The 16102-nt window shown below is 41.1% G+C and overlaps 1 protein-coding gene across 4 annotated transcripts in view; it reads right to left on the reverse strand.

Moving 5' to 3' along the window:
• LOC126259432 (probable cytochrome P450 301a1, mitochondrial) overlaps window positions 1–16102 on the reverse strand; it is a 414350-nt gene that overhangs the window by 342884 nt on the left and 55364 nt on the right. For all 4 annotated transcript variants that reach the window (XM_049956239.1, XM_049956236.1, XM_049956230.1 and 1 more), the window contains one exon: window positions 6508–6641. In XM_049956239.1, the coding sequence (XP_049812196.1) occupies window positions 6508–6641 (134 nt within the window). The remainder of the gene's footprint in view (window positions 1–6507; window positions 6642–16102) is intronic.

A 16102-nucleotide genomic window follows, 5' to 3' on the forward strand; every position in this document is an offset into this window, starting at 1 on the left:
CTCAGAAATTTTAGAAAACGGTGTCAGCAGTGAAACAGGTCAGTAGTTACTGACATATCTCTTCTCACCTTTCTTATAGAGTGGTTTACCATTGGGATATTTCAATCTCTCTAGAAAACTGCTTTGAGTTAGTGATATATTACATATTTTAGGTAAGACAGGCCTTATTATATGGGAACAAATATATAGTGCTCTATTGGAAACGCCATAAACTCCAGGTGAGCTTTTACTTTCGAGAGAGTACATAATTTTCTTAATGTTGAAGGATAAATTAGTGAGACATTCATTTCATACTCTTGATTTTTCTCTAAAATTGTTCGTCCCTATATTTTCTACAACATTTAAAAGTGATTGTTAAATATTTTTACTACCAGTGATTCACTATTTATAACCATTCCATCCAATTCAGTTGTGACATTATCTTGTTATGTGGCCAGTCATCCTGTCTCTTGTTTCACTACATTCCATATAGCCCTAAATCTTTTATCTGAATTACCGATTTCTGGCAAAATGTGAAAATGTGCATTTTCCTTAACTATTAATGACTTTTCTTAGTAATTTTGAGTGTTTTTGAAACTTTAATTCCTTTAATGATCCATGGTTTTTTAACTTGGCTATTTAATGTCCTTTCTGTTTTGCTTACACAGAAAGCTTTTTCAATAATGATGTGGTTTTGTCATGGAACAGATTTAAGTTTATGTCATCATTTGGTTTATTATAATTTCATCCCAGATCATTTCTTCTAAGCTATTTTTAAAGACATTTGTTCTGGTGTCATTGATTAGTCTAATCGAGTTCCACTGAGGAGTATCAGTACTGTAAGGCACTATGTTGTTTATCCGAAATAACTGTGCATCATGAACAGAGAGAACATTTGTTACTGGGCATACAGTTATTTTATTGCTTTGAGCATCATCAAGGGAAACATTATCAATTAACGTCTTACTGCCTTTGTCTGCCTGTGTTGCACAGTTAAGTACAGAGATCAAATTGTTGGATCCAGATCATTTTCCCTATCAACATCCTTCAGAAAATAACCACAGACTATTGACTGCTTGCTCCTGTCTGATAGAGAGCACAATATGGAATCTAAATTCCCCACAAACAGTTCCAAATTTCCCAGTGGGGATCTATATACAGTTACAATTGTAAGTGAAACATTTGTCACTATTAATTTCCAAGCAAGTACACAAAATGGCTCTGAGCACTATGGGACTCAACTGCTGCGGTCATTAGTCCCCTAGAACTTAGAACTAGTTAAACCTAACTAACCTAAGGACATCACACACATCCATGCCCGAGGCAGGATTCGAACCTGCGACCGTAGCGGTCTCGCGGCTCCAGACTGCAGCGCCAGAACCGCGCGGCCACTTCGGCCGGCAGCAAGTACACAGTTTTCTCTACTGATCGGTACAAAGTCTATTTGTCTCTGTGGTTTTGAACTTGTGTTCTGTCTTAGTTCCAGTGGCTATGCATCATAAGCTCACTGTACAAAATATCTTTGTTGTGTATTTTCCTAAAAGGCCACAAATGTAAAGTTTAAGGGGACCACATTTTTTGCTCTACCCTCTTCGATTTTTTCACTTTTATAGGGTTCGAACGTCAGTACTTGTAACCGATTCAGACGCAGGTCTCAAAGGTTCGAAATAATCACCGTTTAAGACTACTAGACTTCCAAGCACTTTAAGGAAAAAACATTCCAAGCTATTCAGAAAGTCACACGTGTCTGACTGGGTAGCCATAAAGACTTGTAACTGTAAAGTCAGTGGTTTGAATCTCACTAGTAATGTTTTGTTTTTACTTTTATTTAAATTCCATCGTTATTAAGGAATGAAATACTAATTGACAAATATGAAATCACAGCTTTATAATAAAAGTAAAAATTTAAAATTTATAATTACTTATCACATAAAAATATGAATATGCACATAAGATTAAAATTTATTGTAAAAACAACGAATAGAAATAAAAAACTTCTGGGTGTTCCTCTGCTCCATAAGTACAGAAAGGCGTTTCTACCATGTGAAGCCTGTTAAGATGTTTACTTAAACATCTATGGTAAAATCTGAGTCTGGCTATTAGGAAGGCAAAGTGCCTAGGCAATACATTTATTTGAGATTTTGTGGAATAGAGGACAAGTAGGTGAATTGCTGTGTACTTCTTGCTTTTGTTTCTTATACTTAAGAGCACTCGAAAAATTTCAATAGCAATTTTTTCGAGTTTTTTGAAAATGGTGTCATACAGTTTTGGGATACTGACGTAAGGTAGAGACCTTCTGTAAGTATGAATAAAACTGAAAAGAGCGTCTCTGAAGTATCCCTTGGTGTCACAAGTCAATCACTCTGGTGATAAGGCAAGTCCTATCTGTGGGGCTGGGACTTGACGGCGCACTTTCTGTCTTTCACAGGTACTACCCGTTCTGATGGGTCTCACTTTCAGCGTTGTGAATTCTCGATTTCCAGTGAGACGTCGCTCTCGATTATGAACAACAGAGAATGGAGTCAGATCATTACTTGCTATGGAGTGGATAAGGATCACCATGGTTTTCCTATCGGGACTTCATGTAGTTGGCTCAAGAGTGAGATCACACAAGAATTTTTCTGTTCTTCCAATTGGAGGGGAAACTAAGTTAGTATTACATTGAATTTCTGTATCATTTTATTTTGTATATTTTGTACTGTATTTATACTTTTAAAATATGTAGCCAAACTCAGTTTGCTTTATATTACAAACTCATTTGATTCCTCTTCCTCTGATATAACACTAAGATACGTAAGTGGGCAAAAGCTCCACGATCCCTAATAGCAGCCACAAATGTACTGTTTCATCGCTGTGATGACGACAATTGCAAAACTCTGCTTGAAGGACACAGGAATCGTGTTGGTTATAAATTTCTGTTAAACTTGAAGTAATTTTGGTATAATATTAGTTTTAGCAGTTCAGTGATTTCTTGTATTCCTGTAATTTGTAGTTTTTTTATGGTAATAGGTTGTTTTCTATTATATTATTTTTTCCTTGTATGGGAATGTTGGTGTAAAGATTTGTGATATCGAAGGATATGAATTTTCCTTGTTCTGTGATGTGGATGTTTTTAATGGTTTTTGCTCATTGTCGAATTTTTCATTCTAAACTGTTGCTGGTATGTGGGATACTGTGTACATAGATGATCCACTTTTTTGCTAGTTAAGTTGGTTGGGCTATTTATGTAGTTCACTGTTGGGTTACTTGGGATTTGGGTTTTGTGGCTCTTTCATTGTCGATAAAATTTAGGTGTCTGTGGGTTCATTAGTATATATTTTCTTTTAACAGCATTACTCAAAAATGTGTTACAGCTTTTTACTACTGTTTTGGTCAATTCTGCAGATTTGTTGGTGGGGCTACGCTTAATTTTGGTGATGATATTCGTTTTGAAGAAACCATGTATCTTATTTGTGTAGTCATTTTTATACATTGGGACTAGACTATTCCCTTTGTATGCTTTCAATGCTAGCGCATTTTTTGAGATAAGCTTTTGGTTGATGTTATTTAGTGTAGCGTGTTCTAATTTTTTTTTTGTGATTATATTTGTCATGAGTTAATGTATTCTAAATAATATTCTGTACAAGAACTGTTGACTGAACGCTGGATAGACTTGTGTCTAATAGGATAAGAGAGACTGCTCATTGCATACAGCTCCGCAAACAAATTTCTAAATAAATTGCCACTATTACATAACTAGAGTAAAACGTAGCTTGTAAAATACGAGAGTAGGTAGGAAAACACTAAATTAATGGCATTTGGCTGTTAAAATGGCTAAGCCTGAATTTACAATGACTACAATATCAGGATACCATTGAAAGGCCTCTTACAAAACATGAAGAAATTCTGGTCTAATGAAAAGGCTATCAGTGGCATGAGAGTTAGTGTGCAGATACTCGTGATGACACAGGAACTGAAATTCAGTGTTCCAAAACAAAAAAAAGTGACGCTGAATCCCTGAAATGTTGAATCAGTGAATTTTACAAAATAAAATCCAGTAGTACTGCCTCAGTTTAATTCTCGCGCCCACACAAAGATCGGAGATATACTTATTGGTATCAGAGCTGTTGAGAAACCACTGGAAGCGCTAAAGGTGAAAGAATCTCCAGGCTTCCTTTCTGTCGTACACAATTTATAAACTGATAAATGGCAACACAGTTGGCCTCTTTTTTAACCGTAATTTTTCGTAGGTCTCAAGGACAAAAATTGCATCCAACAGTTTGCAGGAAAGCAAAGGTCACACCCATCTACAAGAAGGGTAGAAATGATCCATATATCTTTCATACTTTTTTTCGTACAATCTGAAAATATTCTATGGTTAAATGTAATGAGGTGTTTCGAAGTGAATGACCTCCTTCATACCAACCAGCAAGAATTCCGAAACAAACGAACACGTGAAAAGCCATAGCCCATGACATTCGGGAAGATGCAAATTTCTTGATATCCGAAATGCGTTTGCATAAGCCCATACCAATACTTGTTAATAAAAGTGCTATTATATGGGGAATCAAACGAATTTAGTGACTGCATGAAGGATTATTGTAAGAGAGAACGCAGCTTGGAGAGTGACCAATAGAAACAGAAAAGTGCAGTCATACTCAAGGAATATATTGTGGCACCTTTATTGTCTATGTTTAGGACAAGGCAGACAATATTCTATTTTATAATTTCATGAAGCAGTATCTAGTCAGGAATCTGAACTGCAAACCCATACGCAACGTTCCCTTAGGGACCGCAAAGACAAGGTTACACTAATTACAAGACACCCAGAGCCGTCTAAGCCATCATTCTTCTCGTGCGCCATACGCAAATGGAGTGGAAAGAATCTATGGTAAGCGGTACAGTACAAAATATTCTGTGCCATGTACTTCACAGTATTCTACAGGGGACAGATTTATGCACTGATGTAGACTGCCCTCTAGCGAGACGGACATGGCATTATTAAGGCGACTTTACAGAAGGCGGAATTGATGGATGAGTGCCTTTCACATCAAATTGCTCGCTTACTTCTGTGTAGTTAAAATATGCCCAGGGAGATTAGTACAGCTTGCAGCACCACTTTCAACCAACGATGTACTTTCAGTGACTTGCTGACAGTGATGTATGCCTGCTTGTCGTTGTTTCGCCGCGTTCATTTGATGCAGTTATCTATTCCTGCTCCTCTTTATTTCATCTTACCTACTACTCTCCACTTAGCAACGTTTCTTCCCAATATTCTCACATCTAGGCCTTTTCGGTTCATTTCTGGGATGGTTCAAAAATGGCTCTGAGCACTATGAGACTTAACATCTGAGGTCATCAGTCCCCTAGAACTTAGAACTACTTAAACCTAACTAACCTAAGGACATCACAAACGTCCATGCCCGAGGCAGGATTCGAACCTGCGACCGTAGCGGTCGCGCGGTTCCAGACTGAAGCGCCAAGAACCGCTTGGCCACACCGGCCGGCTTTTCTGGGATGTATGAGTACTTTCTCGCATATCTCTCTGGCATGAACGTTCTCTATGTACCTGCTGTGTATCTTCTTTATCTCTCTGCGATGAACCTTCTGTATGTCTCTGATGTGTATGTTTTATGTTTTTCTGGCGCATACCTTCTCTACATCTCTGTTTATTTACCTTCTGACTGTCCCTGGTATGTATTTTCTCAATGTCTGTAAGATGTACCTTTCCCGCCTCTCTCGTGCGTATCTCTGTTATGTACCTTCTGTATCTCTCTGGGATGAACCTTTCCTGCGTCTTTGCTACGTAGTTTCATATTTCTCTGGAATGTATCTTCTCTACATTTCTGTTTATATCTGGTGTGTATCTATTAGGTACTTCCTCTATGTTCTTTGTATGTACCTTCTGAACATTCCTTAGGCGTACCTTCTCTATACAGGGAGAGCAGAAACAGTCTGAAAAGTTTGTAAGGGTGTTGCAGGGTGCGTTGTGCTAAGAAATAGTTGTTAAGAAAAAAATTTGATACGTTGCTCCGTTTCCGAGTTAATTAGCACTGAAGTTATCCTATCAGGCCGTTGCGTGCGCTAATTCGAGCTGTCCACCGGAGACAATTAGTGTCAGTTGTTCCCATAGCGTAGATAAGAGCGCACAAGACTGCTTAGTCTTTAGGTCGGGTTCGATCCTTAGTACTGTCCGACGCCCACTTTTTGTATCGCCATCTTCCTCGGCTTTAGGAAGACAAACGAAAAACACGTTGACGAGATCGTCTCTGGCGGGATGATTGAATTTGCGTGCGCAATAGCTTGATGGGCTAACTTCAATGCTAATTAACTAGGAAACAGCACACGTATCGACTTTTTTTTGAAACAATTATTTCTCAGCACAACCCAACGTGCAACAACCGTAAAATTTTTTTAGACTTTTTCTGACCACCCCTTATAGCTGACATGTACCTTTTCTATATCTTTTGTATATACCCTTTCCGTGTCTCTCGTATGTATCTGCTATATGTCGATGCTACGCATCCGCTCTACATCTCAGGTACGTACCTTCTCTACGTCGTTGGCGTTGAAGCAGAAGACCATCGGTGGCTTCCCTGGGAGACCCACCAGCTTAGCGACGTCTCCGTACTGCTTGTGCATTTGGAACATCATCTGGGCCACGTCCGTCGTCTTGTAGTCTCCTACAAGTAAACAAGCAATTCCAGAAATCTAAATTTTTTGAGTATGCTTTAAAATTAGCACTGGCTAATCTGAGACGAAAGTAAGCAACGTATACAGGGTGTCCCTCTTATCTGGACCACCCTTCATAACTGTTTGTCCAGATGCAAACTACAATATGTTTCAAGGGAATGCTCTTTAGCCATCATGGGGACATCAATCAGCATAATTGTGCACGATTCTGGAAATCATTCCCATGAAATTCTTGACGTTGGTGTGTATGGTAAGGATTGAACCGGTGACGTGTAAGAATACGATTACACTGGTTTTAGGAATGCCAATCTCGTGTTCATGCTGTGGTATGCTCACATGTGGATTCATAGCAACGGAAGCGAGAACAGTAACTTCGGCAGCTTTGTTTGTGCGAGTGCCACGACGATTGCGTTGTGGGTTGAAACTTCCCGTTTCCTGAAGCGTCGCAACAAGACGAGAAAACATCCATCGGGAAGGTGGGTTGTTGTCAGGATATCGCTCTTGTACAGTTACGCTGCCTGCGTAGCATTTGGCCTACCTTCAACAACAACAATAAAAGAAACCTTATGACGATGTAGTTTGTAGGAAGGACAGCCTTTACTGTATGCCCACTCTACACAACAGTATTTAAAAGGACTAAACTACCGTACTGAATGTACCTGTACATAAGAAAACGGTATTGCAGTTACTGTTATGCTAACTTACATTCCCCATAGATGAGTAGCATTTCTACTCACACAACTCTCCAACTGACGATGGTTGACGGAATGACGGGTGTGCATTCACATATGTTTACATTTGTCCTCTGTCAACGTCAGCATGTGGACATGTTCCATCACTCAGAGTACCTGCACTAAGCGCTGGAGCGTCAACGTCAGTGTTGTGTTATGTAATTAATAAAGTTGTTTTTCAGTGAATGGTACAAGGTGATACATTTTTGAATAGGTCTTTAGGAGAGGAAATGAATTACTGAATAAAAAGTACAGGGTGCCATTTAAAAAAGTCATACCGCTGTTCATATCGTCGTAAAATAAAAAGCTAAACGAAGGCAATTATGCTGATTGTTGTCCCCCTGGCGGATAAAGAACATTTGCTTGAAACGTTTTGTAATTTGTATCTGGACAAACAGTTATTTAGGGTGGTCAAGATAAATGGGACACCCTGTATAGGGAGCGTCTTATAAGACGTATCACTCTTTTCATTTGATGAACGATTTAAAATATCATAAAAATATTTTCGGAAAACAGTAGTACACCCTGTTGCAGGTAATGTTGTTATGGGTTTAATGCTATTAACCTTTCTATTAACCAAGACACTGAGGCCAGTGCGAGAATTTTTAATGAAACGGAATATTCTTTAACGACATTCGAAAACTCTTGAGAAGACGAATAAAGTGATTTAACGCTTGCTCTGCTGGCGTCGAAATAATTGCCAAAAGTGTCTAAGACAAGTGTTAAAATTCGGAGGTAAGGCAGCCAGATTCCACTATGCAGAGTAAAGAGCGGTGTAGTTTTCTACTGGCACGTAATAACGGCGGAGCCTAGCATAATAACCCCGCACTGGTGGTCTTCACACCACAACAGAGGATTCTCGCCGCTCGATATCAGGACGTTTCTCAGATTACTTTGCTAATTATCTCGAAGCCAAAATAACAACCGTTGTGTTATTGTGCTTGTATTTCTGTGAGCTTTGGAATGCTGCTATAAGGCTCCATGTAAGCCTGTGCTTAGGAAAATATCTGTATAAAGTTACGTACCAGTCGGACCTCTCGCATCCGTACGGCTTAAATTTACATAAACAGACGGTATTTTGACTATTTATAACGTCAACCACCTTTGAGGTATAAATAAATTTAAACTAATTTTATTTATTTAAAGTTTACATTTAGAAACACAATTTTTATACTTTTATTGGTGAATTTTTAAGGAAATACAGTTTATTCTCACTCTGCATCAAGTGTTCTTATAGTATAATTCTCATAGCAAATTTGCGCAGAGTCCACAGAAAATAGCAGAATATTTTGAGCATACACGTTTGGTGCACTTATGCGTGTAATATGACCTTTTCTGTCTTCCTTCGCTACAAAATACGCCCATTTTCTCCTTTTCTTAGCTAGATCTTTCGCTGCCCTTCCCAGGTCCGGTGCTACTAATGAATTCCTTGACCTCTTACCTCTGCTAGCTGCTTTCACAAATTGACGACGAAAGTACGACGGCTCATTTTTTTTATTGATAGTCAGTTTAATTCAAATTACTTGTGTATTCATTACACGTACGTCGACGACGTTCAAGAGAACCACCAACGGACAGCACCTTGTTTTTCTCTTCATACGGTAGCATCGCATCTTCTGGTCCACGGTGTCAAAGCACCGTTTTGTGGCACTGTATGTCATTATAACTTCAGGTTTCTTTTATTCTGATGCAGATACTGTTGCCTGGTCATGAAGAGAGCTGATAACGGCAACAAATTGGTTATTTTGTAAGTCTGAAAGCTTTCGTGGCCCTTGTCACTGAAGTTAAAATCTTCTGGGTTATTAGGCCGCGTCATGCTACTTAGGGACATAAGAGGCTTTCATCGAACCTGTTAGAAAACAAAATAATGTAAAGTATACCTGACGCCCTTTAGGTGTAGTAAAATCAGCAGGCAGTTAACCTTTTTTCCGAATAGTGCTTATCAGATCTTTCGGCAACAAATAATGAAATAAATCGAGATCCGTAAAAGAAATTAAGTCCATAATTTTCAACTTCAGTCACCAGGATTTTCATAACATCCTCTCGAAGTTTGCAAGGCTCTGGTTTCTTCCTCTTTCCTCACCTTCAGCTTCCAGCAACAGCTTGTTACACTGTCATAAATTGACCAGAACTTTATTCCGAATCTACCAGATTCAGATGGCATGTTTGTCGAAATGGACGGCGACCTGGAAATATGACCAACTGTTCATGGACATGTACCATCCTGGAATGTGAACATCCTTCAGGGTACTTTCCCACATCTCAAAAACTTCTGTGATTGGTCTGTTGACCTATGATCACATCGCGCAGCTGCGTTGTCAGAGCACATCACCCTTAGAATAGCATGTAAGCGGTTGAGAGACATAACTTCATTGTACAGCGGTCGGCCGTTCTCAACATTCCAAAGCTGACTGATGTCTTCACTTCTTGACTCGCAAACGTCTGTCAGAACCAGAACACCAAGAAACTTTTCATGTTATAGAAATCTATATTCATCCAGTCCTTGCAAACGATTCAACCTTCCTTGTTGGTCCACTTTCTCAATAAGGGGTACACGAAAGAACAACATGAAACAAGACTATTCTTTATCACAGATCCTAATCGAATATGTTGTAAGTCCCTGGTCTTCTTTCAATACATTAAATTCGGTCCGTCTACCAGAAATTCCAGCCTGAGGGGCTGTAGCCATATTTAGTTCCCATTACATGAAAACAATGTCACATTCAACAGAATTTGCATTAAACTGTTCTTCTTCTTTGTCGTAATGGGATTCTTCGTGGTCATCATCACCTTCGTCTTGTTCTGAGCTTTCAGCTACCTTTACGTCGTTATCATCATCATTGGAAATTTCAAATCCAATAGGTGGGTCTTCAGAATCAGAAGACTGCTCAATCAGTTCCCCTACCTCCTCATCTGATAGTCCCTTTCTCCGTAATATTTTCAGTTTGTACAATAGACAACTGTTACGAAACAGTGCACCAAAATAAGCATATGCTTGTTACGAGAAGAACTGTTGAACACTGAAAAAATACCAAACTGAATCAACAATAACAAGTGATTTATCAGGCTTGCGCAGACAATCATCTTGTTGTTCAGAAACTGCTTCCAACCGCACGGGTTCGCGATGTCCATATAGAAAGAAACGTGAACCAACACACAACACAAAGCCATAGGTTCATCTTTATAATTATTTTCCAAATTTATGACTAAGAAAACAAATGTGGAAACGTCCTAAAATGTCATTAAAATAAAACGTATTTATCTCAGTTAACACAATGTTATCAATTGTCAAAAAAAAAAAAAAAAAAAAAACAAACTGAAATTCAATGTATGTGTGTGCACGTATGTGTTTATTATCAATTATACCAAATAAAAATAAAAATTTAGTGTATGTGTGTGCATGTGTGCTTGTGAGTATTTGTTTCACGTGTGGACTGTACACGACCATACCGTCTGCAGTTGAGAAGGCTGTGTGAAACAACTATTCACCTTCGAGAGAGGTGCGCATTGTGACGTAGTCAAGCCCAGAACAGTATGTGCCGTTCTAGAAAACATGATCCTGAGTTGCAAGTACATCCACATTTTAACTGTGACTGACTTGAAGAGGTTCAAATATCATATATATTTTAAGTCGCCTCACTTCTTCGGTGTTTTATCGTTTCCAAAATATATTGGTCAATTTCACTACCTGTTTCTACACATCAACAGCTGCTAGAACAGTAATAAACTAGTAAACCTCTTATTCTTTAAAAAATCGAACTCCCATGTATGAAACAGCTCTTTACAAGTCAGTTAATTTGTTAAATATTTCTCGTTAAGCATGTAAGACTGAAAAAAAATCAGGAAAAGGCCTGAAATAATGTTTGAAATTTGTTGGTGGTCGCTAAGTACTCTCACTGTCAAACACTGGATGTGTATGATGTGTGTGATTTGTGCTCCGTTTTAAGAAAAAGCTGGTTTTTCAAGCATCTAATTGATTATACTGTCATACCTCCTGAATCTGTCCGTACAATGTTACAATCTCACAGGTTCATTCAGAGCTATGTGCAGACACTGTCTGCGAACTATGTTGCGAATACAGGTAGTAGTAAAGAAGAAAGAAATTAAAACGTCATATCTGATGCTGCAGTTTTACTGCATGGGAGGCGAAAATGCAGTATAAACTGTTTCCCTGTGTCATCGGAGTCTTTCATGGTAACATGCTTCAAACGAGATCTCGGTTTACCTGCCCCGCCACTTTGAATAACATACTCGAGCTTTCCATAGCTGTCTCTGCCATCGTCATCAAGAGTTAAAACCACTGACCTGCCGGAGTTGGCACGATGTCCTGCTTATAAAGAGTGATCAAAACAATGTTCAAATGTGTGTGAACTCCTAAGGAACCAAACTGCTGACGTCATCGGTCCCTAGACTTACACACCACTTAAACTAACTTACGCTAAGAACAACACACACACCCATGCCCCAAGGAGGACTCGAACCTCCAGCGGCAGGGACCGAGCAATCCGTGACATGGCGCCTCTAACCGCGCGGCCACACTGCGCAGTAAAGAGCGGTCAGAAAGAGTTTTAAAAAAACTTACAAATATGTTTCCGAGTTACTTAGCGTTGAAGTTAACCAATCAGGTCGTTGCACGCAAATTCAAGCACTTGGGCCCGTGAGTTACCGCTCGTTCAGATGCTCGTTACCAGCTGAAGTGTGAATTTTTCGGACCTGATAAATTTAAGCTAGGTGAGCAACAGCTACGTATGCTCGTATTGAGAAAACCAAACGAAGAACACGTTTGGTGACACCACTTCTGGCAGGCTGGTTGAGTTTGTGCGCAGACGACCTAACTGGCTAACCTCAATGTTAGATTTCCTCTTTTATTTTTATTGAAAATTATTTTTCAGCACAGTCTCCCTTGCAACACCATTGCAAGCTTTTCAGACTGTTTCTGACCGCTCCGTGTAGATATAAAGGTAGCCTCTGGAACTTTCCAGAGAGGGCCGAAGTGACGGCACAGAGGAAAGTTGGCCACGTCATAGCGGCTCCGTCCCGCACCGACAGCGAATGACGTTATTTTCTGCCTGTTTCCTAGGCGGTGTTCAGCTATGACCGACTTTTCAAGTTCCCTTTGTTTAATGGTCGTGAATGCTCTGCACAACGTTCAGCAGCAGTGCCAACAGTTTGTCCCTTGTAAATACTGCCACTTTCACAGGAGACGTCACACATGCCAATAACTTGGAGACCTATGTTGTCGTTAACAGGGCGTAACATTCAGGGTGACAATTATTTAGCTACATGAAAAAAACGTCATAACTTCTCAACGGTTTGCTTTTGGACGTTCAAACTACACGGTTGTCCGCGGGGCACGATGGGAATTAGTATGCGCATGCATGGTTTCGTTTAGAGACGAAGTCCACTTTCATTTGGATAGGTTCGTCAATAAGCAAAATTGGCGCATTTGGGGGGACTGAGAGTCCACATTTCACGATCGAGAAGTCCCTTCACTCTCAACGGGTAAATGTATGACGTGCAACGTTCAGGTTTTGAAAGATAACTTCATCCTTATTATCCAAAGTGACCCAGATTTCGACAAAATGTGGTTCATGCAAGACGAAGCTCGACCTTACCGTAGCAGGAGAGTGTTTTATGTCCTGGAGGAGCACTTTGGGGACCGCATTCTGGCTCTGGGGTACCCAGAGGGCACTGGCATGGACCTCGATTGGCCGCCACATTCTCCGGATCCGAACACATGCGACTCCTTTTTGTGGGGCTGCATTAAGGACAAGCAATAACTCCAAGACCATTGCTGAGCTGAAAACAGACATTCCGGACGTTATCAGCAGCATAGATGTTCTGACACTTCAGCAGGTCAGGCAGAATCTCGCTATTCGTCTGCGCCACATCATAACCAATGATGGCAGGCATATCGAATATGTCATAACCAACATCCGAGTATCTGTTACATGTTGGATAAAGTGAGTGCGCGCCATAGTCTGTAACTAATTTACGTTTTTTTCATATAGTTCAATAATTATCAACCTGTACCTCTTATCTTGAGGGCAGGTCGGAACACTGGTCTCAGTCCATGTGTCTTCAGTACACGTCATATCTTGCTAGCAGTTGCTTCGTAGTATGGAAGGAATGCAGCCGGCTTAGCCTCTTCCGCCAATTCAAGGACGCCTTTTGTCAGTGGCACCTGAAAGCTATTGCAGTTCTTCCCTTGCTGTAACCAATTTCCTTGAAAGTGCATTTGAAACGCTGAAATTCAGGCTCTAGGTGGTCGTCGTCAGAAACAATATTTTACCTGTGTGCTAACATTTTCAGGACCGCTTTCTTGTGTACAGGGTGGTGAAAATTATTATTTAAGTACCGGTCAGTGTGCATAGATTTGCTGCCTTCTGCTCAACTAAAACATCCAACAACGGAAGCCTGCAACGCCTCTCCACCTCGACAGTAAATTTAATGTTAGGGTGGACACTGTTCATGTGATCAACGAATTGTTGCAGCCCCAGCAGCCAGGTGATTTTAACTTCTGATGACGAAGGCGGAGATAGCTATCGAAAGATCGAATACTTTATTCGAAGTGGTGCGGCTTGTAAACCGAGAATATTCTGTTAAAACTTTTTTCCGTCATCACTTTGCAGATGGAGTCGGCTAGCAAAAGTTTCGTAAAAGTTTGAAATTATGTTTAAAGTTTGTTGCAAGTTAATACGTGCTCTCATTCTCAGATACTGGATGAATATAGTTTGGATATTTACCTCAAGACATATACAGTACACAGTTTGTAAGTGTAAAAGCTAGTTATTTACGTATCTCAATGTTTATGACGTTATATCTGGTCAAAATGGTTCAAATGGCTCTGAGCACTATTGGACTTAACATCTATGGTCATCAGTCCCCTAGAACATAGAACTACTTAAACCTAACTAACGTAAGGACATCACACAACACCCAGTCATCACAAGGCAGAGAAAATCCCTGACCCCGCCGGGAATCGAACCCGGGAACCCGGGCGCGGGACATATCTGGTCAAGTAAGTGTCGTAGAGTAATATAATTCTGCAAGTACATTCACTGGGATATGTGCAAACAGTTTGCAAAATACATTGCGCATACAGTCAATAGCAAAGAATTAATAAATTAAAACATCAGGCCCGATGCGGCAGCTTTATTGCATGAAAAGTGAAAATATAGTAAGCGATACACTTTTTTCCTTTCATTTTATGGCCGTATCGGCGAGAAAATGTGTCGCAAAAGTCCGAAATTATATGTGAAGCAAGTTGCAAGACGCTTAGTGCTTTCATTCTAAATTACTGGCGGAATATAGTCCTATCATCGCCGTGGACTGCTAAGCGAAGGGGCCTGGGTTCGACTTCCGGCCGGTTCGGAGATATTCTCCGCTCTGGGACTGGGTGTTGTGTTGTCCTTACATATGTATCGTCTTAAATGACATTACTAATTAGATGGCTGAATATATATATATATTATTTACGTATCTCAATGTTATATATATATATATATATATATATATATATATATATATATATATACCTGGAAATTGAAATAAGAACACCGTGAATTCATTGTCCCAGGAAGGTGAAACTTTATTGACACATTCCTGGGGTCAGATACATCACATGATCACACTGACAGAACCACAGGCACATAGACACAGGCAACAGAGCATCCACAATGTCGGCACTAGTACAGTGTATATCCACCTTTCGCAGCAATGCAGGCTGCTATTCTCCCATGGAGACGATCGTAGAGATGCTAGATGTAGTCCTGTGGAGGCTTGCCATGCCATTTCCACCTGGCGCCTCAGTTGGACCAGCGTTCGTGCTGGACGTGCAGACCGCGTGAGACGACGCTTCATCCAGTCCCAAACATGCTCAATGGGGCACAGATCCGGAGATCTTGCTGGCCAGGGTAGTTGACGTACACCTTCTAGAGCACGTTGGGTGGCACGGGATACATGCGGACGTGCATTGTCCTGTTGGAACAGCAAGTTCCCTTGCCGGTCTAGGAATGGTAGAACGATGGGTTCGATGACGGTTTGGATGTACCGTGCACTACTCAGTGTCCCCTCGACGATCACCAGTGGTGTACGGCCAGTGTAGGAGATCGCTCCCCACACCATGATGCCGGGTGTTGGCCCTGTGTGCCTCGGTCGTATGCAGTCCTGATTGTGGCGCTCACCTGCACGGCGCCAAAGACGCATACGACCATCATTGGCACCAAGGCAGAAGCGACTCTCATCGCTGAAGACGACACGTCTCCATTCGTCCCTCCATTCACGCCTGTCGCGATACCACTGGAGGCGGGCTGCACGATGTTGGGGCGTGAGCGGAAGACGGCCTAACGGTGTGCGGGACCGTAGCCCAGCTTCATGGAGACGGTTGCGAATGGTCCTCGCCGATACCCCAGGAGCAACAGTGTCCCTAATTTGCTGGGAAGTGGCGGTGCGGTCCCCTACGGCACTGCGTAGGATCCTACGGTCTTGGCGTGCATCCGTGCGTCGCTGCGGTCCGGTCCCAGGTCGACGGGCACGTGCACCTTCCGCCGACCACTGGCGACAACATCGATGTACTGTGGAGACCTCACGCCCCACGTGTTGAGCAATTCGGCGGTACGTCCACCCGGCCTCCCGCATGCCCACTATACGCCCTCGCTCAAAGTCCGTCAACTGCACATACGGTTCACGTCCACGCTGTCGCGGCATGCTACCAGTGT

The sequence above is a fragment of the Schistocerca nitens genome, chromosome 5, assembly GCF_023898315.1.
Source record: "Schistocerca nitens isolate TAMUIC-IGC-003100 chromosome 5, iqSchNite1.1, whole genome shotgun sequence".
Classification (NCBI taxonomy): Eukaryota; Metazoa; Arthropoda; class Insecta; order Orthoptera; family Acrididae; genus Schistocerca; species Schistocerca nitens.